Source organism: Anabrus simplex, chromosome 11 (assembly GCF_040414725.1).
Source record: "Anabrus simplex isolate iqAnaSimp1 chromosome 11, ASM4041472v1, whole genome shotgun sequence".
Classification (NCBI taxonomy): Eukaryota; Metazoa; Arthropoda; class Insecta; order Orthoptera; family Tettigoniidae; genus Anabrus; species Anabrus simplex.
The window spans coordinates 16,764,262-16,791,635 of NC_090275.1; the positions used below are offsets into that span (position 1 = coordinate 16,764,262).

At 39.6% G+C, this 27,374-nt stretch overlaps 1 protein-coding gene across 3 annotated transcripts; it reads left to right on the plus strand.

Moving 5' to 3' along the window:
• Positions 1-27,374, plus strand: LOC136883429 (uncharacterized). Of its 3 annotated transcripts, none has more exons than XM_067155705.2 (6): positions 1-132; positions 5,820-5,900; positions 14,411-14,522; positions 18,254-18,339; positions 20,377-20,530; positions 26,963-27,374. In XM_067155705.2, exons 2-6 carry the CDS (start codon positions 5,829-5,831, stop codon positions 27,049-27,051), a joined length of 513 nt encoding a protein of 170 aa, XP_067011806.2. In that variant the 5' UTR covers positions 1-132; positions 5,820-5,828; the 3' UTR covers positions 27,052-27,374. The 3 variants fall into 3 exon arrangements, with proteins under 3 accessions (XP_067011806.2, XP_067011805.2, XP_067011807.2); XM_067155704.2 differs by having other exon boundaries at positions 2-128; XM_067155706.2 differs by lacking the exon at positions 5,820-5,900 and having other exon boundaries at positions 31-128.

A 27,374-nucleotide genomic window follows, 5' to 3' on the forward strand; every position in this document is an offset into this window, starting at 1 on the left:
GCTGCGATTTGGTGCCAAGTAGCGCTTTAGCGAGTGAGCCGGGGAGTAGGGAGTGCGTCGCGGCGGTGGGACTACTTAGTGTGTGTATGCGAGCTGCTCTGTTTACTAGAGTGGACTTGCTAAACAAAGTTAGTGAGTGTGCCTTCAAAATTGTGTCGAGTGTTGCATGTGCCGTGTTATTGTGTCCAGATGAACAAATGTCGAGGATACCAAAATCATTCTTCATTCGTGGCTGTGTCGTTTATCTAATGCATCTACGAGTTCTGTAGTAATCAGTTTTTTTGCTAGTTGCTTTACGTCGCACCGACACAGATAGGTCTTACGGCGACGATGGGACAGGAAAGGGATAGGAGTGGGAGGGAAGCGGCCATGGCCTTAATTAAGGTACAGCCCCAGCATTTGCCTGGTGTGAAAATAGGAAACCACGGAAAACCATTTTCAGGGCTGCCGACAGTGGGGTTCGAACCTACTATCTCCCGAATACTGGATACTGGCCGCACTTAGCGACTGCATCTATCGAGCTCGGTCGTAACCAGTTCATAGCCTGCGTGAACCATTTTACGATTAATAATAATAATAATTACCGTTTTTCCCAAACATGTGGAGGCTCACGTGTAAATTTGGCTCTGTTTTACGGATGAATGCCCCTCTTGACGCCAACCCTGCGTCGAGGGATCTAATCACTATTGTGTGTTTCTGTGGTGATTGCTAGTGCTGTCTAAAAATGAAGACCAAAGTGTTGAGACAGACACAAGCACCCCGTTTACGAGCCTAAACAATAAATCAAAAATCAATTATAATCCCCGACCCGACCTGGAATTGAACTCGGGGCACACTGAACCGAATGGCAGAACGCTTACCATCCAGCCAAAGACTCGGGCAATAATAATAATAAAAACAATAATGACATATAAAATGATATGACGTATGGATTTTAATGCCGGGAGTGTAATATTAATAATAATAATAATAATAATAATAATAATAATAATAATAATACGCTTTCCTCGAACCTGACGGGGTTGCAGGTGCGAATTGTATCTCTCTCTCTCTCTCTCTCTCTCTCTCACACACACACACACCTGAATTCGGCCCTGTTTTAGGGCCGGATGCTCTACCTGACGAAAACCCTACGTGGAGGAATCTGTGTGTACGTGTTTGTTTTTTGTTGGTTCGTTGCGACAAACAAAAAGTCTACCCACTCCTCGAGTCAGAGGAATTAACCAGACACTGCTAAAATCTCCAAATTGATCAGAATTGGAACCCGGGACCTTACTGAACAGAGGAAAACATTTCTTACACTTCAATGGGACGATCATTAAATTTTCAAACTTGCATTCTCTTCACGACACACGGACACAGATAGGTCTTATGACGACGATGGGAAAACACTAGAAGCAGGAAGGAAGCTACCGTGACCTTAGTTAAGGTACAGACCTAGCACTTGTCTGGTGTGAAAGCGGGAAACCACGGAAAACTCAACTTCAGGGCTGCCAGCCACGTGACCCAAAGCTCGCAGCTACTTTTGCACAGTTTCAAACTTACTAACAAAATAAATGTCTTTGTATTTGAATAAATGTGATATAAAAAGTAATATGTTCACTAACGCACTTTTTAAAAATATATTTATCTCCCAGTCATGGTCATCCATCAATACTTCACATCACAGCCCGCGCGTTTGCTAGGTAATATTGCGCCACAATGAATAGCTAGCTAATTTCGTGGCGCAAATTTTCAAGTGACCTCCAGGCATAACAATTATGTCAATAAACAAAGCACTTGCGGTTCGCATTCCACATAAAGCCGAGAGCCGAATTCCTTATGATTAAGAGGGTTAAAGTTGAAGTAAAATAGCAAGCTATATTCTATCTCACAAAGTTTAACTCAGAGAATTGCACAGCAAGAGATGAGCAGTCCAATGCGGGCTGAATGGGAGCGCTACGTGGCCGAGTTGCAGCCGGCTTTGTTTAACGAGACCACTTCCCCAGTTCTCCATTATCATTCTTTTTTTGTTAGCACTTTAACGTCGGTCTAACACATCGAAGGTTTTCGACGACGCAAGCCTAGGGAAGGGCTAGGACTGGGTAGGTGGCGGCATTGGCCTTAATTAAAGGTTTTTTTTTTTGCTAGGGGCTTTACGTCGCACCGACACAGATAGGTCTTATGGCGACGATGGGATAGGAAAGGCTTAGGAGTTGGAAGGAAGCGGCCGTGGCCTTAATTAAGGTACAGCCCCAGCATTTGCCTGGTGTGAAAATGGGAAACCACGGAAAACCATTTTCAGGGCTGCCGATAGTGGGATACGAACCTACTATCTCCCGGATCTTAATTAAAGGAGCAGCTCCAGAATTTGCCTGGTGTGAAAATAGAAAACCACGGACAATTATATTGAGTGCTACCGAGGGGCAATAGAGTTCATTCATCCGCCTGAAACACATATCTTCCCCAATACTTTAGGGGACACTCCGGAGATGAAAATATATTTTCACCTAATTCATGGATTTTCACGAAATTTTGTGGGAATACCACCTAAAAAAGTATAGATATCACGGACATTTCTTTCATACAATTTTTTTCCGAACACTTCTGAAATTTTAAATCCATTTTTCATTAAATTTAATGAACATGTTAATGTAATTTCGTAATTAGGTAGATAATACTTCGTTTAAAAGCGCTACGTATCGATTTTTCTGCACATAATTTATATAAGGAGATATATTGTGCTAAAGTTTGTATAATTTTTACGTTCTAAAATCCTGGACTTAAAAATCCCTACTACTTGAAAAAATTCTGCAATCAAAAATTCCATACGCAGTTTCTTAATATAGTTGTGATGCATACACCATACAAATATTGTTACATCAGACACAATATTATGGGACAGAAATGGGATTTAAATGTAAAATTACAATAGGCAAACAATGCATTATTACAGTGAAATGTCGTATGGCTTTTAATGCCGGGATATCCCAGAACGGGTTCGGCTCGCCAGGTACAGTTCTTTCTATTTGACGTCCGTAGGCGACCTGCGCGTCATGATGACGATGAAATGATGATGAAGACAACATACACACCCAGCCCCCGTGCCATTGGAATTAAGGTTAAAATCTCCGACCCGGCCGGGAATCGAACCCGGGACCCTCTGAACCGAAGGCCAGTACGCTGACCCTTCAGCCAACGAGTCGGACATTATTACAGTGATAAAATGTTTTAATTCAGAGGATTAACTCCGTGACAAAAAAAAATAAACTCAATCCTTTCAATTTCAGTCGTAAGTAAATTTCACCAAAATTACCAAAATATTGATTTTTATCTCCGGAGTGTTGCCTTAAGCTCACGTCTCAGCCGGATGTCATGACAATCCCGCAGCAAGTATCTTAAATATCACAGATAAGAGAAGAATATAGCGACTTATTATATTTATTTATTTATTTATTTATTTATTTATTTATGGCAATGTCTGGGATAATTCCCAATTATGAGAATAACAGACGATGCGAGAATATTCTCAGCTGCGAAAGAGTTACAAAAATAATAAGCTGTTTTATAACTAAAAAAAAATATTTCCACTAGAAGAAAGTGGAGGGAAAACCAAAAAACACGTAAAATGGAAGGCACGTGTAACGTGCCCATGATCTGGTATGGCACAACGTTTACGGAATTACATCTTAATGGTCTGGATTGCTCATGGCTTTTCAACTACTGTGATGCAGTGGACGAAATAATGATTTTTTTTCTTGCAGTGGAAATAACGTTTGAACAGAAACTCCTCAATTATGTACAAGCATTTGTAATTAATGCCAGTATCGTGGTGGAGAGGTAGCGTGCCTGCCTCTCTCCCCTCGCATGTTCCGAGTTCGATTCCCAGCCACTCTAGGGCTACCATTCCTGGACTGAACGAAAGGTACCGCAGCAGTCGTCTTGGCAGGGGTGTTACGTTATGAATACTTCTTTCTTCGTTAGGGACTTCTAGGGACCACGTGCCAATTTTAATTATTCGTGCTTTGTTGTTCTTTCTATGTCCAATACTCCTTCTGCTCACTATGCCTCATTTTCTTTTCCTCGGACCCTTTTCAGCCTGTTTTCGTTCCATCCCGATCTTGGAATCCTTCCTTTTTAGCACTTTACTTCTAAAAATCTCTGTCCAATTGCCTCTTCGTCTCTTATATAGTTTCTTTCCAAATCTTCCTTGACTTCATGAATCCAGGTCGTTGCTGACTTCTTGTTCCAAAACTATTTGAAGATTGTTTCCTTAACCTATTGTCATCCATTCTGTATGAATGTCCGGAAATTATCAATCGCCTCTTCCGTATTGTTTCTGCTATGTTTTCTATGTTCCGATATATTTCATCATTACTTCCTGATTTCCAGAGTTCTGTAGTTCTTAGCGGACCGAGTATTTTCCGTATAAGTTTCCTTTCCAGTGCGTCTAATTTATTCAGCTCGTAATTCAGTACTAAACATTCACTCGCATATAGGTATTCTGTTTTTGACTGCTGTGTTGTTATGTTGTATTTTGAGATTTTTAGACAAACACTTTTTGTTGTACAAACTGCTAGTTATACCGTGTGCTCCTATCTTTTGTATCCTTCCTTCTATAGCGCAGTCCGGCTCCATGGTTAGCGTGCTGGCCTTTGGTCACGGGGGTCCTGGGTTCGATTCCCGGCAGGGTCGGGAATTTTAACCATCATTGGTTAATTTCGCTGGCACGGGGGCTGGGTGTATGTGTCGTGTTCATTCTCATTTAATCGTCATCAAGACGCGCAGGTCGCCTACGGGAATCAAATCAAAAGACCTGCATCTGGCAAGCCGAACTTGTCCTCGGACACTCTCGGCCCTAAAAGCCATACGCCATTTCATTTCTATAGCACATTTTTCCAAACCATTTTCTTCAACTGTTTCCCCCAACTATGGGAACCGTTTTTCTATCTTTCTTACTTGACCAATTTCTCTTATTAGACATTCTGGAGCATTTCTTATATTTGTCACAAATTTGTTTCTTTCTACATAAATTCTTAAATCTGTTATACTGGCTATTTCATCTATGTCTAAATTTGTCAGATTTTGTGAAAGTATGGCGAAATCATCTGCAAATGCTATACAGTTTCATTTTTTCCCAGTATTATTGGTGATACCTTGTGTTATTCCAGCTTTTCTTTCCAAATTTTTACTATTTTCTCCAGGACGCAGTTGGAAGGTGAGGATTTGAGGGTTTGTCAATTTGATAATTAACTCCGAATTCTCGAATAATAATAATAATAATAATAATAATAATAATAATAATAATAATAATAATAATAATAATAATAATGGTTTTATATCCCAGTAACCATTTTTACTGTTTTCGGAGACGCCGAGGTGTCAATTTTGTTCCAGAGGAGTTTTGTTTTATGTGTGGGTAATCTACCTTCAAATATCACCAGAGCGATCCGCGATCGAACCACCAACTTAGAATAGAAAGCCAGCCCTCTACCGTCTCAGTCTATCAACCCAGCACCTTATGTTCTAGTACTAAGGACATATTTATTAAGCATAGCGGAGCTGATTCTTAGCGAGCGACGTTGAACTTGACACTTACAGTAAATCGCAAAATAACATGGGAGCTGCACAGTAGGTTCAATTAAAGCTTATGGGCTGGATAAATATGAAATGAATGTCTGTGCTAGGGAGAGGAATGGAATAACAGTGATACTTGTTAGCCTTCTCTAGAGCTTCCGGTTACTCTTTAAATAGTTATAATTCTTTGCCTTGTTACATAAATTAACCCCACTAGAAACGTGAAATAACCGTGTTTTTTTTTGTTTTTTTTTTATGTACAGTAGACCACCATGGTTACGACGAACTGCTGTTACTGGTTCTCGCTGAAGACTGGCACCATCATCATCGGAGTACTAGGAATTGTAAGTTAAATTCACTATAGAAATTTGCTGTAATAATAATAATAATAATAATAATAATAATAATAATAATAATAATAATAATAATAATAATAATAATAATAATAATAATAATAATAAATAATGGTTGCAGCAGATATGATGAGGCATTTACTCATTATGATAAGTCTCAGATATACTTTTTACCACAGATGTATTCTTCTTCTTCTTCTTCTTATTATTATTATTTCCGAATGAGGCCTACTAAGGACCACGTGCCAATTTCAATTCAGTTCTTCATACTCAGTTGTTTGCTCTTCTGTTTCTTCGAATATTCTTTCATCCGTGCACAATGCTGTTTCTTTCTGTCCTCGGACCACTTCGCACCAGGTTTGTTGTTCAATCTTCCTTGTAATCCTTCCATACTTAGTACCCTCTTCCTAAAAATGTCTCTGTCCATTCTTCTTCTCTTATATTATTTCTTTCTAAATCATTCTTCACTTCTTGAATCCAGTCAGTTATTTTCTTTTTGTCCCAAAGGTACTTGAAAAACCCTTTTTGTTAATCTAGTATCATCCATTCTGTAATGATGTCCAAAAAAATTGCAATCTCATTTTTCTTATGGTTTCTGTTACGTTTCCTATGTTCCTGCATATTTCATCATTAGATCTTAATTTCCATACTTCTGTTGTTTTCACAGGGCCTAAGATTTTTCTCATGATTCTCCTTTCTAGTGCCCCATGTTTATCTAATCTATAGTTTAATACCAGACATTCACTTGCATATAGGCAATCCGGTTTCACCACTGTAGTGTAGTGCCTTATTTTAAGATTGATAAAGATAGATAGATAGATAAAGCCTTTATTTTCTGTGGCGAAGTTAGGGCTCTTGGCCCTTTCTTACACTTAACCACACACATATTATTATTATTATTATTATTATTATTCCATACAATGACATTAACTTAAAATACTAAGAACTACGAATAACACTAATTTTTAAGACAAAAATATGAATATATACATGCAAAGAAGAATGAAAGAAAAAGTAACTGCCTACATAATACAGGTTTGAGGAAAAAGAAAAAAAATCAATACACAACAAAAGAAATAAGAATGTAAAAATACTAATAAGCTTAATAAAAATACTAAATGAAAATTTAACTAATTGTATCCTTGCAAGACTAGATCTAAGTTAAATACTGTACTTACTACTAGCTATTTTTAGACTACTTCTACTTCGTAAATACAATGTGGATGTTTTTAATTTAATTTAAATTATTATATTAAACCAATATTTATTTTATTGTGCAATAATCGCATATCATTTTCACACACAATCACTCGTTCCACTCATACAGGTACTGTACCTTGCTGGAAGCACTTAACGAGGAACTGCTGGTAGGTGGTTTTAAATATGTTTTTTGATGCAGCATCCTTGATGTCTTTGGGAAGAGCATTCCACCATCCCGAAGCGGTGATAGTAAATGATCGATGGTATGTGGTTGTTCGGTGGACAGGTATTTCTAGGAGGGACACTGAGCGAGTATCATGGAGATGTAAAGAACCAAGGTGACGAAAATTGCTGGAGAGATAAGCAGGGATGTCTTCCAAAAGTACCTGGTACATAAGAGTATTTGCATGTAGTTTACGCCTGTCGTCTAGTCGTAACCAAGATAATTGTTTATAGTAGGGAGAAACTCGAGCGTCATACCGTAAATCCATAGCATATCTAAGACAAGCATTTTGAGTGCGTTGTAGTTTCAAGCTTAATTCTTTTGTTATATCCGTAAGAATTACATCACAGTAGTCAAAAATGGGAAATAATAATGACCGAACAAGTTGAATTTTTAGTGATCGAGGGAATACATTTCTGAAACGTTTTAAGGGGTGCAAGCCACAATAAACCTTTTTTGCAGATATTCTTAACTTGCGCTGACCAGTTTAGAGTTTCCGTTATAATAACACCAAGGTTAGAAACTGATTCACAATAAGGTATAACAGTACTATTTAAAGTTACGGGAGGAATGCAATTTTGTTTTAAAATGTGAAGATTCTTTGATGTACCGATGATAATGGCTTGCGTTTTATGGGGATTTAATTTAAGGTTGTTTTTAATTGCATAGATATCTATTTGCTCAAGGTCAGCGTTTACATTACATATTGCTTGTTGTATATTATTAGTTCTAGTGTGGTAATAAATTTGCAGATCATCAGCATAAAGATGGTACTTGCAGTGCTTAATTGATCTGGTGATATCATTTATATATAAAGTGAATAGGAGAGGGCCTAGGACTGACCCTTGTGGAACACCAATATTTTTTGTTCGCCACGTTGATTTATTATTATTTGCAACCACACACTGCCGGCGGTTTGTGAGGTAAGAATAGAAAAATTCCAGCACTTTCTGGCTAAAGTTTAAGGACTGTAATTTGGAAAGAAGCAACCTAGGATCGACAGTATCAAATGCGCTACTGAAATCTAAAAGAGTAAGTATTGTCACTTGTTTGTTGTCCATTGCATATCTAATGTCATCTGTCACTTTCAGCAGAGCTGTCATGGTACTATGTTTTTTCTTAAAGCCTGATTGGTAAGAGTCGAGTAAAGCATATTTATGTAAGTACGTAAGGATTTGCTCATGTACCAGGCGTTCCAGCACTTTGGACAGGGGTGGTAGGATAGAAACTGGTCGGTAATCTGAAGGAATACTGGGTCCATCCTTTTTTGGGATTGGGATGACGAGGGCATCCTTCCACGCCGTAGGGAAAATTCCTTGGGTTAAACAGTAGTTAATAATTGCTAGATAGACATTTTCTGTTATAAAAATTCTTTCTTATACCATAAACTCATTCCATCTTTTGTACCCTTTCTTCTAGTGCATATTCGTCTAAACAATTTTCTTGAATTAATTCTCCCAGATATTTGAGTTTCGTTACTCTTTCCACTGGACCAATATCGGTTACCAAAAAATTTGGAGCGTTCATGATGTTTGTAATAGTTTTGTTTTTCCTACGGAGATTCTCAAACCTGTCTTCCAAGAAATTGATTTTTGTGTTGTTGCACTTGTTATGTTTTCTGACAAAATAGCAAAATCGTCTGCAAATGCTAGGCATTATTATTATTTTTTATTATTATTGTAAGTCATTCTCAGCCTACAAACAAAACAGGAAAACATGCTACGTTTATTGTATCTCTAATCTTACAAACTAAGGTAGACAATTTTAAAAAATCAAAAACTATGTGTTTTATAAATGTTCCAAATTTCCATTTGGGGAAATCAAATTATGAAATATTTATTTCAAGAAATTGAACTCCAATTGGTAACGATTAATTAATTTGCATCTATAAATTTGAGCCGGCCCCACGGTGTAGGGGCAGTGTGCCTGCCTCTTACACGGAGACTCCAGGTTCGATTGACGGGCAGGTCAGGGATTTATTACCTGGATCTGAGGGTGGTTCGAGGTCCATTCAGCCTGCGTGAATTTTTTTGCTAGTGGCTTTACATCGCACCGACACAGATAGGTCTTACTGCGACGATAGATTGCGTAAAATTGAGGGGCTATCTGACGGTGAGATAGCGGCCAAGGTCTAGAGAGCTAAGAATAACGGTCGCGAGGATTCGTCTTGCTGACCATAATCTCGTAATGTACAGCCCTTCGGGGCTCTTGCGCCATTTTTTTTTCCATCTAAAATCTTGACTGACACCTCTCACAATTCACTTCATTACGCTCGCAACCGGGTCGGTATAGTTGACTTCGAACACAACACACGACTATTATGCAAGAGGCTTCTGCGAATATGAAGAGGTGTGCATCAAAGAAACAAACTCTAGTCATGAAGTCAGAGGCATCAAGCAGACACAGCTAACATCCCCGACGACACTCTTGGGACTTGAACTCGAGATCCTCTGAACCGCAGACCACGGGAATCTCTATATGGCCAGGCAGAAGTAAAATCATTTAGTTACAAGTCTACAAGGGTTATTACTGTAAGAGTTTGCACTGTTTATTTCTAAGATAAACATGATACAATACAATTTCGCATGCGAGTGTCACACAACGAAACGACAAGATATTTTTGGCGACGATGGGACGGGAAGAGACTGCCGGAAAGAAAGCGAAGGCACAGTCCCCGAATTTACTTAGTGCGACAAAACGTAAACCACGGGTGGCACGAAATGTGTGTTAACAGGCACAGTCTCAGCCCGCGCTAACAACTCGCTAGATACGAAGAAAATAAATAAGATGTTTGTGAATCGCAAATGATCTCTGCTCCCTGTTTTCACTTTAAAATCTGGCAAGACCCTCATGGAAATGTTGTCACCGTTTATTTACTTCCTAGCGCGTCCTTCTGGGCCCCGAGCCAGATGGCACATGGCAGTGTGACCACCTCCAGTCGGGAGATTGTTTCTGAGTGGGCCCGACATCTCTTACTGCACACCCCAGATCAAATCCGTTCTATGAATCAGAACCTTGTCTGTGTTGCATGCACAAGAGAGCTTACCTCAGTGGGCACGTCTCGTCGTGTGGCACTTGTTGACTTCAACCCACAAGGGATGTTCAAGAAGTAAGGATTGTTGATGCTTTAATTATCGGTCATGATTATTGACAAAGGAGAGCTTTTCATTCGAATTTCAGGAGATATGTAGGTAGATAATCATGAAAATCTAAGTTGATGCCGTCGAAACCTGAAGAAATACATATTTATTGAAAGAGGAGAGAGAGAGAGAGAGAGAGAAAGAGATTACAGGACGAGCTTAGTCCCGAAAAGTAAAAGTATACTAACATACCAAAAGTAGCTGGAGCCATCGTACCGTGACGTCTTGTAATTGCCGGGTCTGCGTTGCATCTGATTAGCACCAATAAGGTAAATCCGGGACAGATGCCGCCCCGGTAGAGATGCCGCATACACTGTAGCTAAAGGTTCCCATCGTTACAGCTAGATGGCAATATGTGCGGTTTTTCAGTTTCTAAGGAAGAACTACTGTCTGCGAGTGTGACGAAATTTGCTCGTATATTACGCCAATTATAGCCGATATCATGAGGCGAGTACATGTTTCCTCCTGACAAAGTTTTTGCGTGTGTTAATTTATTGTATATTAAGTTGGCTTCAAATGCTTAAATCAGAAGTTTTTAGTACAGTAGACGTCAGAAACATAACTGTAGTTGAGAGTAAGCTAATTTTGGGCCATGATAGCCTTGAGGTATGAAAACAGGAGGGTGCGGCGTCTCTCCCTGATAGTTCGCCTTCGGGCTGAGCAGCTGTCGCTGTGCAGGCCAGAGCCATTTCAAGGGTGTTAAGTGCCGTGGGGTTTTATATAACACAGTGAAGAATCCATTGCACATACACATTTATGGTAAATCGAAATTAAAATATGATTTTAATGTTGTAAATTATCAGATAGATTTTTTCCAATGAATGATTATATTATGTGGATATAATTGTCTTGTAGTACGTTCTAGTGTTCGGTTATATTAAAGTTGAAGAAATTGGCTTAAATTTGATTTTGTCATTAATTATTTTACTCGCAGCATCTCTCCCGAGCAAAGTCGGCATCTATACCGGGATCCAGGGAGAGACGCCGCAGATGCAACAATTCCTTTGTTCACTCCTTTCTCCCATTTACTTTCAATTGCCAATATTTTGTTCATCCCTGATCAAATGTACATATTTTCAAATTATGCTCGATGAATTTGCAACGATTTTTAAAGTAAATATACCGAGATATAACAAAAGACATAAAAAGTGCGGCAACTCTCCCGGAATTACCCTATGTGAGAACAGTACCATTGTGTGTGATACGCCGTGGGTTTGCTTTGCCTATGATTAGTACCACTATAGGAGGAATACCATGGTTCAGTTTTACTGGTGATTCGCACAATTACGAGGGACCGGTGACTCGGATTTTGGACCCCTTTTTATAAGAAGCATCATCTCAGAAAAGAAAGCACTGTGAATTGGATCCACTGATTGTTTTCAATTCATGGTCATTTTTTCATCATCATTCTTTTTATATTTTAGTCAGTGGTTACATTTTGAAGTTTTAATTATCGTTTCATTTCCTTTCACTTCGTACCATTACGGGCCGATGACCTAGCTGTTAGGCCCCTTTAAAGAACAAACATCATCATCGGTCTACTTGTAAGTGCCTAGACCTTATCAGGTGTGATCTGACATTTCGAGGTTGAATGTAAATAAAGTCTTTCGAACTGGGCATGACACTAGGGACCTGATGAATGGAAAATTCCATTCTAGAAGTTGTATGAACATTTCACATTTTTCGATCCACAGTGTCACGTGTGTAATACATCATAGGAGGCTTTACCACCCACAGCCAACAGAGCAGTGACCAAACACGGATACTTAATAGTCGGGATTAGCGGCGTCTGGATAAAATTGTCAGTGGTAAAAGACAAGCCGTATTGGCTCTAATCTCATCCACATTTAATGCAGGATGTACAATAGCAATTAGAATAATTCCGAGTGGAATAGAAAACGCGTAACGTTTGGGCGAAGGTTTTGGCCAACCCTGAGGATGAAGGAGAAGTAACCAAGGCAACGTCACATGTGTTCGTCGTCCAGGAGGCATGGCCTGTCCCGTTACGCACTCAGAGGTCACTCCCAACGCCATTTTCTCCGGAACTGAGTAAGATGTTTCTATGGTTAAATATTCTGGCTTCTCCTAATCAAGGAAAGCAATTGTTTAACTGTAATTTACTTGTGAAAGAATACGCACGATATAATCCCGCCCCAACACTTGTGGCATTTACTTGTTTGATTAGCGCTGACAATAACTCCAGAGGAACGGTTTTCCAAACACCCTTGCTATTAAGAAAGTATTGAAGAACCATTCTCTCCGTTTTTCCCAAATTAGTTTTCTCCAATCATTTGAATTGGTAGAAAAGTATTATTTTATGGAAAAACCAGTGTACTGTTTGTGATGATACAAATACAAACATTTTCGTGTGCAGGAAGAGTTCATTTTATTTATTTAAATTTTTCTCACAAACTTCACTCCTTTGTTTCTTGTAAGATATTTTACTGTGATATTATGAGAATATCTTATTTTTGTTATTACCTACCATTATTTTTTTGGACTGTGAATAATATTCTTCATTTACATGTCGTTTAAATGTAAGCACTGTTTCTGTCTTCTGTTTTTATACATCATTCTATCCCAATTAATTTCTATAAAATTTCCCATAATTATATTAAGAAAATCGAATGGTATAGTAAAAGGGTAGGTCCTAAATGCTTATAATAAACAGTTACCGTTTTTCATCTTAATTTCTTGCGTTCAAATATGATATCCGTGTGTATTTTAGTGCAAATTATATTCATTTTTCTTTTGACAGTGTCTGCGTGAGTATTAAAGTAGTTTAATATTTAATAGAGCCAATATTGACGAAAATATGGGCCGTTCTTTCTTACTGTGGTTGAACACGATGATAATGAAATCATGGTCGAGACTGCTATCATTTCAGCCAGCCTTCGCACAAAAGAATTACAACGAAACTGAAGAATTTGACCCTCAATGAGTTGATATACACAGTACGCCTGCTGCTTTCAAGGACTCCCCTCATTTCCCTCTCACATGGTTTTCAAGCCAGGAGGGGGCGTGCGGGCAGGCGAGGAGCAAGTATATTCGCCTCCGCGTGTTTCGTTCATACTAGATATCTCGTACTTCACTCTCTCCACCTCCCCTTCACTCTTCAGATGTGTGCGCGTATTACGTGTCTAATGGATGTGACCAATGATAGAGAGTGTGTAAGCAGGTACTGGGCAGTTCTGAGGGCTGTACGGATTTCTTGTCATTGCCACTAGATACTAAAATTCTGGAGTGTACCAGACGCATATCCAGCACGTGAGTGCACAGCGTCTCGTCTAGGTACGTGACGTTGCTAATAGGACCCTGGAGGACGGATGTAGTGCCTTCATCTATAATAAGATCCAGGTTTTTAGAACACACTAACTAACCCATTACGGTATTATATCAAGCACTAAATTTAAACACTTATTTAAATTATCACTGTGCTTGTACAGATGCTAAATCGAGTAGAAGTAAAGAGAGAGACACGTGAACGAAAATAATTTTTTTTTGCTAGGGGCTTTACGTCGCTCCGACACAGATAGGTCTTATGGCGACGATGGGATAGGAAAGGCCTAGGAGTTGGAAGAAAGCGGCCGTGGTCTTAATTAAGGTATAGCCCCAGCATTTGCCTGGTGTGAAAATGTGAAACCACGGAAAACCATCTTCAGGGCTGCCGATAGTGGGATTCGAACCTACTATCTCCCGGATGCAAGCTCACAGCCGCGCGCCTCAACGCGCACGGCCAACTCGCCCGGTGAACGAAAAGAATGGAATAAGAGAGAGGGAGAGAAAAACGAACGAAATCAGCACAATTTTCCACTAGTATGTGAATTTTGATACGCGAAAAATTCATTGCATTTTTAAGGACTAATTTATATAAATTGTTATAACATGTTCTGTGCGTACATTGATTGAATTTATAATTTATATTTTAATATTTTCAGGCCGGCTCAATACTGAGTTTGATAGAAGACTTGGTGGAACTTTCCGTTGGCAAGGGAGACAAAGATGAGTACGAAGAAGTCGATCCCGAAGTTCGTGAAATTATACGTAGGGGTAAGTTCATTTTACATAGCACAAACTTATCTTGCTTTCAGTTCTGATTTCGGGGTGCAGACTGTCCACACTGAGGGACACTGTTGTAAAGGATCCCAGGGTTTGTCATCTTGGAACTGTGGATTGACGACCACGGAGCCCGTAACAGTCTCTCATGTACTAGTCTCCCCACATTCACATTTACTATCCAACCTCCCTTGGTCAACTCGTGTTCTCTTCCAGTTCCACCAGTACGGAGTCTTCCATCATCACTTTCTCTTGCTTTCACAGGTGATTTCATTCTTCCAAGATTTGGACTGCTTCCTTTTCCAATTGTGAATAGTGACGGGGAGATGGTTGTCCACTTATACTTTCCTTAAGCGCAGACACCAATGAGTTTTTGAGCCAAAATGGCCCAAAAACCAAAATTGAGTTGATCGTCCTAAACATTACCCCAATTCTTCGGGCACATGGTGATATAATATTTATCCGTGTACCGCCATTTTTAAATGTCCACTGATGTTTTCTAAAAATCCCTTCTAAAAGCCAGGCCCACTTTCTCGATGAATACTTTCGGAATTTCACTATACTTCATATTTCACATTACAGACTCACGGAAATGTATATAGTATCCATGTTCAGGGGACGGGGGACGGGGGGAATTACAGCTGCCTTATGAACTACGCACTGTATACCAAATTTACGGAAGTTGCCATTAAATACTGCGTTAAACAATTTAGTGACATATAGCCGGCCCCGTGGTATAGGGGTATCGTGCCTGCCCCTTACCCGGAGGCCCCGGGTTCGATTCACGGCCAGGTCAGAGTTTTTGACCTGGATCTGAGGGCTGGTTCGAAGTCCTCTCAGTCTAGGTGATTAGAATTGAGGAGCTATCTGACGGCGTGATAGCGTCCCCGGTCCAGAAAGCCAGGAATAACGGCCGAGAAGATTCGTCGTGCTGACCACACGACATCTCTATCTGCAGGCCTTCAGTATGAGCAGCGGTCGCTTGGTAGGCCAAGGCCCTTCAGGGCTGTAGTGACACGGGGCTGGTTAGGTTAATAGTGACATGTGGTTTGACATTAATCTGGGACCAAATCAAAAAGAAGAACCTCAAGGAAATCCAGAAATTAAAAACAAGACTCCTGAAAACGGCCTTATATATTTCAAAGTATACACCCACAGGCCTGGCATATGTACTCGCCAGAGAATCATTCTACATTGTGTATTTGAGATATGGCCTATACCTCCCACCAACAGAAGCATACCCGACTCTACTTCGAGTAATGTAAGGATAAAGAGAGCAAATATTTCCTGAATTTTACGCCATAGATGCAATGATAAATAGAGAATGGATAAAAGCCAATTATGTATTGAGACACATCATGATGCATTTTGCGGTTCTTGGTTTTCACCATCGAACCTGCACGAGACATATCCACCATCCTTTTTTTTTTTTTTCTTTTTGCAAGTTGCTTTACGTCGCACCGACACAGATAGGTCTTATAGCCACGATGACACAGGAAAGGGATAGGAGCGGTAAGGAAGCGGCCGTGGCCTTAATTAAGGTACAGCCCCAAAATTCGCCTGGTGTGAAAATGGGAAACCGCAGAAAACCATCTTCAGAGCTGCCTACAGTGGGGTTCGAACCCACTATCTCCCGAATACTGGATACTAGCCGCACTTACGCTACTGCAGCTATCGAGCTCGGTCATCTACCATCTACCGGACGAACTATGCGCATGCAAACTTTGTGGAAATCCACGTGGCAGATATCACGTAATGACATGTAAGCGCAGAGAAATGTCTCTGACGAAATTTTGTGAAAGTGCTTGGATTGAAGATGATGTACTCCACTCTACTTACGCACAATGTGCGCAATTAAATCAAATTAAAATATTTCCCCTTTTGAATTTCCGGCGAGTCCTGGCGTACTGGTATGTGCTGTCATTGGTGTGTAGGTCAGTAGTTATGTCCACAGAGGAACATTAGAAATAGTCAAATTAACTCGTTCCCTGTTAAAGACGACAAATCATATCGAGCTGAAAATTTCCATCGCAACTGCCTTGTATATTTGTTCTCCTTTGCTGAGGAATATTTCAATCTTAAAAGTTCATTTTGGGTTCAGTGTATTAGATTTACCAATAATTATTAACTGCAGTTAATACCCTAACACTCGTAGATGATGTGGCTTACCATAATGGAATACACAAATAAGTTTTAGTGAAAACTATTCTAACCTTTCAACAATCAAAGGTTGACGATTACTGCTAGGAGTTCCTCGGTAAACTGGCAAAGACTAACTGCGGCACCCATCCCAAACGTTAACAACAGCACTGTCCTTATGCTATTCAGCAGGAGAATATGTCTGTCCTGTGTGGTATAAGTCAGGTTGATGTTGCCTCGAAAGAGAGTTGCAGGGTTATTTCAGGTTGTTTGAGACCAACTCCCATCAACAGATTGAGAGCTGACGTTGCAAGAACAAGGGACAACTTATATAAGTGGCATTTTCTAACCAAGATAGTTCTATGTGGTTGTGGAGAACTTCAAACAACACAATATCTCTTATGTTGTCCGTAGTGCCCTTACTGGCGTACACTGAGTGATTTGACTCAAGCTAATTCAAGTGCTTTCGAAGTGGCTAAGTTTTGGGCGGGAAATGTTTGAGTTCACAAGATGAACATACATGTGTGTACTTGTTTCCATTTCATGCTCTTGTTATGTTTTCATGTTTCATATTTTGTACTTCTGACACGAATAAATAAATAAATAAATAAATAAATAAATAAATAAATAAATAAATAAATAAATAAATAAATAAATAAATAAATTGATAAGTAGAGTAGAATGAGGGGAAGGAAAACGTCAAAGGTGGAGAAAAATGTGGTCCTGGGAAATTCTGATGCAGCTACTGTAATTTTATACAAATTTAGTATTTTTCTCAAAACTATTTTTCAGCATTGAAAATGTTGTAAGTGCAACAAATTTTGCCTGATTGTCTTCAAACATGGTTCCTATAGTACTATGTGAGATGCACAAAAGTTTGTATCCATTCGGAAAAATAAATTATCTGACAGATATCCTGAGTCGAATAAGAAAATTTGAGAAAAAAATGTAAAAAAAGGGTGACAGAAAAACACTCTTAACAACATCAATAATGTACATTTAAATAATAAGAATACCAATACTTACTCACATAACCCTAAGAAACACAAAAAAGTTTCAGAGTAACTCAAAAAATGGTACGAATGGGATGTTTTGAAGTTTCACAAATTATTCTCATAATAATGTTACAAAAACGTACCAAATTTTTCACAAATCTTAATTTTGGCAACATAAATGAACTCACAAATTATTTTGAATATTGGATGAACATTCCAAGATTAACATCAGTAGGGCGCGCCCTTAAAGGGGAGACAGTAGAGCGTAGGCTTTCTGAATCAAAGATGGAGAACTCGACCTCTGCTGAGTCTGGTAGAATTTACGCCAGTAAACCTCTACAAACTCCTCACTGCGTTAAACCGGGTTTGCTAATTTCAGTTTGCCCAACAATGTATCTACCCTCCGTAAAGGCGGCTACGATCACATATTCAACAATGTCCACAGCATACCCTTCCCCAGAATGTCAGTTGTATTCAAGTAAAGAGTGAAACGCAGTGGAGGCACAACCAACCCTTGTGGTATCCTGATCATTAGAAAGAAGCTCTCCTTCATTCCGAGTGTACTAACAAAGAATGTTTCTCATTTTACAGCCGAACTTGCTATTTCTATCGTCATGATCCTGGCTCTGCTTACGGAACTCATTTTCTCCGTTCTTCTCGTCTACGGTGCCGTCAAGGTAAGGATTTTTATTTTTCACAAAATTCATGATGGCTACAAACGTATCTATCTGACCTAATTAGCACACCATTCGTCGCACACACTTGCGGTTTGAATCAACTTATAAAAGTAAACAATATTTGTACTTTTCTCATGAATGTGAGTCACAAATATTACAAATTGTTTAAAATCTAAATGCTGCAAGTAGTTTAATTATTTCTAGTTTCATATACGTGAAATCAAGTTGCTGAAAGCTACTCTAATTTACTAGCAACTGCACAAATGGAGATCATCTCTTAAAATGTGCACTAAATTGATTTACTTGATTTCACCAGATGAGAAGTTATTCCAAGCTATAGATATTCTATGACATGAGAACGCATATTGTTCTTTAGTTATCCATCGCAGGTGTACAATGTTTAATTTACTGTTGAGTTTCTTAAAATAGAGTCAACAAACTGCAGTGGTACATATAAGTTACGACATTTGTTTCGAAGAGTTATAGGGAGGTATATTCCGGGAAACGGGGTAGCCTAGGGAGCGGTGATAAGGGAACAGGGAACTGGAAATCAAGTAGGGATGACATAAAAATGTTAGTGCTCAACTGTATAATTATTGTAAAGAAAGGAATAACATTAAGTAATTTAAGAGATATATACTTACCACATATTGTAATAGGAGTTGAATCATGGCTGGGAAATGATATAATGGATGCAGAAATTTTCTCACGGAACTGGAGGGTGTATCGTAGGGATAGGATATGAATGGTAGGAGGGGGAGTATTCATTCTGGTGAAAGAAGAATTTGTAAGCTACGAAAAAGTTAAAGATAACAAACATGAAATTCTAGGTGTAAGGCTCATCTCTAAAGATAATAGGCAACTTGATGTCTTTGGAGTGTACAGACCGGGAAAGGGTAGCACTCACGCTTATTTGATACGGTTGATCATGGCAAAAATGAGTGCAACTGGTCTTGACAAAAGAGTGACTGAATGGGTGGCTATATTTCTAGAACTCAGAGAATTAGAGTAGGCGAAGAGGGGAATTCCTCAAGGCAGTATTATTTTTTCTTTATGCCTTCTTGTATATATATCAATGATATGTCTAATGAAGTGGAATCAGAGATAAGGCTTTTTGCAGATGATGTTATTCTGTACAGAGTAATAAATAAGTTACAAGATTGTGAGCAAATGCAAAATGACCTCGATGATGTTGTGAGATGGACAGCAGGCAATGGTATGATGATAAACGGGGTTAAAGTCAGGTTGTGAGTTTCACAATTAGGAAAAGTCCTCTCAGTTTTAATTACTGCGTTGATGGAGTGAAAGTCCCTTTTGGGGATCATTGTAAATACCTAGGTCTTAATATAAGGAAAGATCTTCATTGGCGTAATCACATAAATTTGATCGTAAATGAAGGGTACAGATCTCCGCACATGGTTTTGAGGTTATTTAGGGGTTGTAGTAAGGATGTAAAGGAGAGGGCATATAAGTCTCTGGTAAGACCCCAACCAGAGTATGGTTCCAGTTTATGGTACCCTAACCAGGATTACTTGATTCAAGAACTGGAAAAAATCTAAGGAAAATCAGCTCGATTTGTTCTGGGCGAGTTCCGACAAAAGAGAGCGTTACAAAAATGTTGCAAGGTTTGAGCTGGGAAGACTTGGGTGAAAGGAGACGAGCTGCTCGACTAAGTGGTATGTTCCGAGCTGTCAGTGGAGAGATGGTGTGGGAGGACATCTGTGGACGAATAAGTTTAAGTGGTATCTTTTCAAGTAGGAAAGATCACAATATGAAGATAAAGTTGGAATTCAAGAGGACAAATTGGGGCAAATATTCGTTTATAGGAAGGGGAGTTAGGAACTGGAATAACTTACCAAGGGAGATGTTCAATAAATTTCCAATTTCTTTGCAATCATTTAAGAGAAGGCTAGGAAAACAACAGACAGGGAATCTGCCACCTGGGTGACTGCCCTAAATGCAGATCAGTAGTGACTGATTGGATAGAGACACCCAGCATACACATCCGATTAACACGCAGTATTCATGTCGTTGCAGGAGAAGCCTCGCTTCGTCAAAACCTGGATCTACTACTCAATCGTGTGCCTCATCGTCGTGGATATTTCCCTGGTTTTCCTGATCATGCTCTGTTTCGTCTTCGAAGAGATAGCGGATGGCATCTACATGATAGTGGCCACCATCATCTCCACACGTGAGTACTTAGCGTTCATTATTCAGGCCGGTCCACCTTTTTAAAGTTATTCATCTCAAATGTCTTCCGATTACTATAAGACAGCGGTAAGTGCATTGTTTGCCTCAATCTTCACTAAACACCAAGGTAGCGATACCAAGTTGCCTTGTTTTTAAATGGAATTATACCCATTTCTGCCGTATGCACAGTTGACCGCAGACAGCCACAGTGAGTGATGCATTTATTTATTTATTTATTTATTTATTTATTTATTTATTTATTTATTTATTAGATACAGCAGATGGAGCGCCATTTTACACTAGTAATATAACAAATTTAAATAAGTAGCATAAGATAACAATCAGTATAAACAACAATATTTAGTACCAACAGTAAATTAACAATAAAATGCAACAACAATGGCTACGATAACTGGCAAGGGTCGGTTACAGAGTTAGCATGAAGAACCTTGGGTCGGACGGAAGGAAATGGAAACCTGGGCAGGACTTCTGAGGGATCTTAATTTTGTGTTTGAAGGATGGAAAGGGTGTGAATATGTCTATATCGGGAGGTCGGGAGACTATGGAAGATAGAGCGTTGTTGTTTGGTTAGTCTCGGACGAGACACATAATGCATGTTGGGCGAGGTGGGGAACGTGTACAGGGAAGTACGTTGTGTAACGGACTCATCACTTCACCGGCAACTACTGTTATGAACCTCGCCACGCACATAACCTTTTTCTACTATTAATATGGACTTACCCTCATCATGATATAAACCGCATTTTCTCTTCAACTGGAACTTACATACTTATGTGAGTTTGCACACATCGTACCTTGCACGAACTCTGCTCTATCCACCTTTACGATCTACGATAAACTAACTTCCTTTTCGCAGCCTGACGTCATGTGACATCGCCTGCTTTGTCACGCATGCTCCACTAACCTCTGGAATCTTCCGGACATATTTCTCATTATTCCACACTATAAATACCCGGCGTTCCTCTGAATGTGTTGAGATGGACTTTGGCCTGTGTGGAGGGAGGAACCTTTAACGTCATCTCCGTCCTTAGCGACATGTGCCCTGGACTCTCCATTTTCGGGCAGAACTACTTGGTTCAAGATGAGGTATGACAAACTGATAATGTCCTTATTGTAAATACTTCTATGTTGCATTTGGAGCTATTTTCTTTGCATATTATAACTGGGAGCAGTGCATTTCCAGGCCGAGATTTCACTTGTATTTTCAATATCTAAGCCTCTATTGACTAACTAGTGACAATGTACTTTCCAAATGTGCGTGTGGTATATCGGCAACTCTGCGACTCCTTCACACACTTGTGCTTAATCAGTGTTTCGCCATTTATGTTTTTGCATACTTCGAAACTGTTTCATTGTAGTATACAGTGACTTACGCCTGCATGACAACCTTAATTTGTGCCTATTCGGGTGATAATTGAAGAGGTGACATTTGGACTTTTGCTTAGAAGACTTCATGCTGGTATACTCCAATCTTGTAACTGTGTACATCCTTTTCTTATTCTCGTTGTTCAACATTTATCTTCGTACCGTATTCATCCTTTTCTTGTCTATCCCTTTCCTCTCCTGGCCTATTCTCTTATTTGCTTTCATTCTCTTGGATATTTTATTCTTGGTGTAACAAATTTGTATTATATGTGGTTGGGAAAATTTCGTATCTGTACAGACTTCTATTCATGTAATATTGTAAGAGCTTGATTTAATTCTTCTAATATATCTATTTCCAAATTTTATCTTGGTTTCTCATCTGTTTTCACCCGTCATGTCCCCTATTTCTCCTCCCATTCTCTTTTAATTTTCTAATATTATCTAGCATGCTTTCCTCTGCGCTATCTGCGGTTATTCTGGAATGCTTATTGGAGATCTTTTTTTTTTTACCACGGCCTCCATTCTCAATTTGGCGCTTTACTCCCTGCGTAATATTACTACCTACCGTTTGAAAGTACTCGGTGTCACCGATACTTTGGATTTCCCTCGGCAGTATTTATATATATATATGCATATACCCCCATAAAGGGTTATACATGGTAGCAGAGTACAAAGTCGCAGTTAATATACGACTTGTGCAGTTTACTACCACTCTAAATCTTACCCTGTTACTGTCTTAGTTCTTTTATTTCTTTCTTCTGAGGTTTAGCGTTTCTCCTCGCTAGACTTTGCCTTTCTTTTTGTCGTCTCTTTCAACATGGCTTATTTTTCTGATAATTTTTCTCCTTATACTTCGGACACTTCTGACATTTCGTTTGATCCCCATTTCAATTTTTCTGATCCAAATCCTTTTACTAATGTGTCTTATAATCCTTTTGTTACTTGTAATTCTGATCTTACCTCCACGTCTAGTACTCTTACTACTACTGTTTCTTCTAGTTCATCCTCTGAACCTTTACCAACCCCGCCTCAACCCAACACCCCTCTCTATCCTGATCTTTCTCTTTTTACTGCTGAATCCAAACTTCCACTTAATCAGGCACCTCCGTCTTCTCCCAATAAAACTCAATCAGCACAGCATTACTCTCCCGATTTGTGAACTCCACCACCATCCCCTTCTCAGCAATATTTTTATGAATCTCCATATCTTCCCACCCCTTCTTCACATCAACCACTTAATTTCCATATTTTGACTAAATGTCTTGTCCAGGTACCCCTCATTCGGTCTACTGACCCTGATACTTTGACACAATGGCTTTTTTTAGTTCGCAAATTTCTACAGACTGACTTGGCTCCATTTTCCCAATTGCTTTCGTTGCTTTACCCAAAAACCTCTGGTCATCTTAGTAATTTTTGGCTCCAGTATATGAAGTCTTCTCATGATTGGGCTCATTTTCGCTCGGTTTTACACACTTATTTTCTGCCTTATGAAATTCGACAACAGCTGAGTAACAAATATATCAGACGTCATCAACGTCCAGATGAATCAGCTTATGATTATCTTGACTCTATTATCGGCTATTCTGATGTGTTAGCTATTGCTCAACATCCCCAGGAAATTATTTCTCTTATTCGATGTTATGCCTCTCCAGCTTTCCGTCAAATCATCAATCCCTTTACGCCACCCACTACTATTCCTCAGCTTTACCACATTGCTCAACTAGATATTCTAAATACCCGTAGTAATTTTTTTTATTATTCTTCTACTCCACCTCCCCAGTTTAACACTTCAACAACTCGCATGCTTTCTACCACTCGTCCACCTTCTCAGAGTGATATCTCTCGTATTCGCTGTTATCGGTGTCAGGCTATGGGGCACTTAGCACGAAATTGTACCAATTCTACCTTGGGAAACTTCAATTCCCGTCGTCAGTAGGCAGCTCACGACCTCTTGGGCAAAATCTGCCTTATGTTTCCTCAACTTTCTCGCCTGCTACTAAATCACAGTCGTATACTCTTGTACAGTTACATAACACTCCCTCCTTAGCTTTATTAGATTGAGGTTCTGCAATTTCCCTAATCAGTTTCTCCTTTTTTCAGCAACTTTTACAAACGCATCCGCATCTTCAATTGCGCCCTTCTACCCTCAGATGTCTTTCCATATCTCAACACACTCTTGAAATCATGGGTAAACTAAAACTTAATGTTAAAATTTCCCAATTTTCTTGGCCGTTTGAATTTCAAGTGGTTAATAATTGCTCACTTCCTGTTATTCTGGGGTATGATTTTTTTACTTATACTGGCCTTATTTATAATACTGCAATGGCCTCTATCTCCTTTTTTTTTTTTACAATCCGCGCGTTCGAATTCCTTTGGTAGACCCCCTCGATTTCCCTATGAACCACGTATTCAGTCATCAGCATATTTATGCCACTGCTCCCCAAATAGATGCAATTGAGGCCTTGAAATCTGAATTTGCCGATGTTATCACACATACTTTAGGCTCTGTGGTTAATTATCAGGCTCACATTGATTTACTTGATGAAACACCTGTTCGTTCGCCTCGTTACTATTTAGCCCTCCTCGGATGGCCAAAATGGATGACATTATTGACAAAATGCTTCTGGATGGTACCATTGTCCCATCTTCTTCCAATTACACATCTCCGGCATTTTTAGTCGATAAGCCTGATGGTTCTTCGCGCCTGGTCATTGATTATTATAGAAAATTGAACTCCAAAATACTCTATGATTCTTACCCTATTCCTAAAATGCAAAACGCCTTTCACTTCTTTTCTAAAGCTAAATATTTTTCTCTCTTGGATCTTAATTCTGCTTACTACCAAATCCCATAAAGGGTCATAGTTGGAAGAGTATTACATTTTGTATAGCTATTGATTATTTCATGAAGGTAACAAAGATCGGAGAACTCTAAGAGGCTTCTCAGGTCAAGTACACCCAGTTAGTTCAAGATGTTAGATTTAGTTGTCTTCTTAAGAACAGGACCGCGAGTCTTAACAATGAAAGTGAATTTATTTATGTGGGGTAAAACTTCTGTTTAACTATTCGCAAAAGATAGGGTAACGTTACAAGTGATGGACAAGGGTTACCAATTAAAAGGCGGTAGAAGAGCAACGCATTCCATGGAATTAATCTGTAGACAAGAGCATAATTTAGTCAGGTTTGGTAAGTGTACTAGTGTAGACAAGATCATCTGCATTTGTCGAAAGGTTCTCCAGAAGACCACTGATCTGCGGTCAACCAAAGGGGAGATGGGCAACCGGTGTGTCTGCGGAAGTAAGTCCCCAGGCTTCGGCCTCCAAGAGAGCAAGAGGCATCTAGCATCTCGCGTCCTGCTAAAATGTGAGAATACGGTAGATTTCAATGATACTAGTGAATGTGCGTTCTATGTTCGACTATATTCGGATTTAATTGACACTAACTCCTTAGGGAATAGCGCTCTTGGCTGGGCTGGGTAGCTCAGGCACAGAGCGCTGACCTGCTGAGCTCAAGTTCGCGGGTCGATCACGGCTCCGTCCGAAGGTATTTACAAGTGTTCAAATATTATAGCCGGTGTCGGTAGATTTTACTGACACGTAAAGGAACTCCTGCGGGACTAAATTCCGGCCCCTTGGGATCTCCAGAAATCGTAAAAGTAGTTAGTAGGACTGAAATGAAAATGAAAACCTACAACCTGTTTTCCAGTCATTGACCGGGTCAGGGATGTAATGAATGAAGCAGATATAGGCTGTTAGTACGATGGGGTCGCCACTCCCAAAGTGATTTATTAATGACTGATAGATGCTATGAAATGAGAATGGAGAGTGTTGCTGGAATGAAAGATGACAGGGAAAACCGGAGAACCCGGAGAAAAACCTGTCCCGCTCCGCTTTGTCTAGCACAAATCTCACATGGAGTGACCGGGATTTGAACCACGGTATCTAGCCCTGAGAGGCCGACGCGCTGCCGTCTGAGCCACGGAGGCTCTAGGATTGAAATAATAATAGTAATAATATTAAGTCATACGATCAGAGGCCCTGTATGAGACAGAATGCCTTGTATTGAACAGGAAGGGTTTAATTGAAAAGTTAGAAGCCAAAGAAAGAGAATTCCTGAGAAAGATCCTGGGACCAATCAGAGAAAACAGTAACCACAGGAGACGGGGTAACAATGAACTGTACGTGGATATGGAAAGGTTAACGGACATCATTCGGAAACGGAGGATTGATTTTTATGGGCACATAACACGTACGAGCGTCTGCAATTACCACTCGGTGAAAGTACGACGATCATTGCGATCTCAGTCGACAGTTATGGTAGCGTATATTTAGCGTATAAAATATTGGTTTTAAATTCTTCTGGTGGCGTTGTATTCAGCTGATTTTGAAAACAAATGAGTTTCAACATAATGTCGCCTTATACTTGCGGAAAAGGCAAGTCGAAATAGCAGTTTGCAAGCACGCATTCCTCTGTGGCTAGATCGTGATTTATTTAGCATGGTTTGAGGAAATTTAACATAAAATTAGTAGAATTCGTAAGGAGTTTGTATGATCAGTGGCACACAAGAATTTTAATTGACTTGGTAAGTTAACGGCATGATCCACTAAGGCATAGTATTCTGATACAAGCGTGCACAGAAATGATGTCCCGACATCAACAATGAACACTACCCCACTCCAGTACTGAAAAGGAGGGGAGGGACTGAACGGGTAGTGATGAACGCACAGTGTGTATACCGCTATACATCCACCACTGTGCCCATTTGAATCACAACAGTCCTGTAACGGGCTGTCTACCTGCAACAATGCGTTAAACGGAGAAGTTATGCTTTATTTATATCGGAACACCATTTCTGTGCATGCGTGTACACACCCACGGCCCTGCGTCCGACACAGCCATATCGCCTGTCCTTTGTAACATTTTGATAGTAAGAATAGCTTTAGTGTTTTACAATTAATAAAAACGCTCCCCTTTGTTGTTGGAGATACCCGACTTGGAGAGAAGAATACTGGATGCATTCATTCAAATTGTGACGTGTTGTGTTGCAGTGATTGGCGCGTACTTTATCGTTGTGGTGAACAGTTACCATCGCCAGCTGAAGGGTATCGGCCTGTCAGTGATGCCTGCCAAGGTTTAAACCAACAACAGCCCTGGAAGATACAAGATTCGTCAAGATACTGATATTACTGTATTTACACACAGCCTTGTAACATTTTTATATATTTATAACAAGAACTGCTCAAGACAATCTTGTTTATTTTTAAAATTCATCTCACCTACAGTACTATCATTTATTTCATGCTATGATGTAATTGCCTTCTTCCCGCACTCAAAACCAGTGCTGACATAACTTACCGCACTGTGTCATTACAGATCTTCTCTTATCTGTTGAACTCCGCTTGACAGTGATGTAAACAACGATAGTCAGAGTGACCCAGAATTAAAGAACACCAAACTTAA

Bases quoted from the DNA above. Each gene is read 5' to 3' on its own strand.
- LOC136883429 (XM_067155705.2), top strand. From the start codon at position 5,829: ATGGTTACGACGAACTGCTGTTACTGGTTCTCGCTGAAGACTGGCACC. The intron at 14,523-18,253 runs GTAAGTTCATTT...CTCATTTTACAG, and splicing joins TCGTGAAATTATACGTAGGG to CCGAACTTGCTATTTCTATC. The intron at 18,340-20,376 runs GTAAGGATTTTT...ATGTCGTTGCAG, and splicing joins TCGTCTACGGTGCCGTCAAG to GAGAAGCCTCGCTTCGTCAA.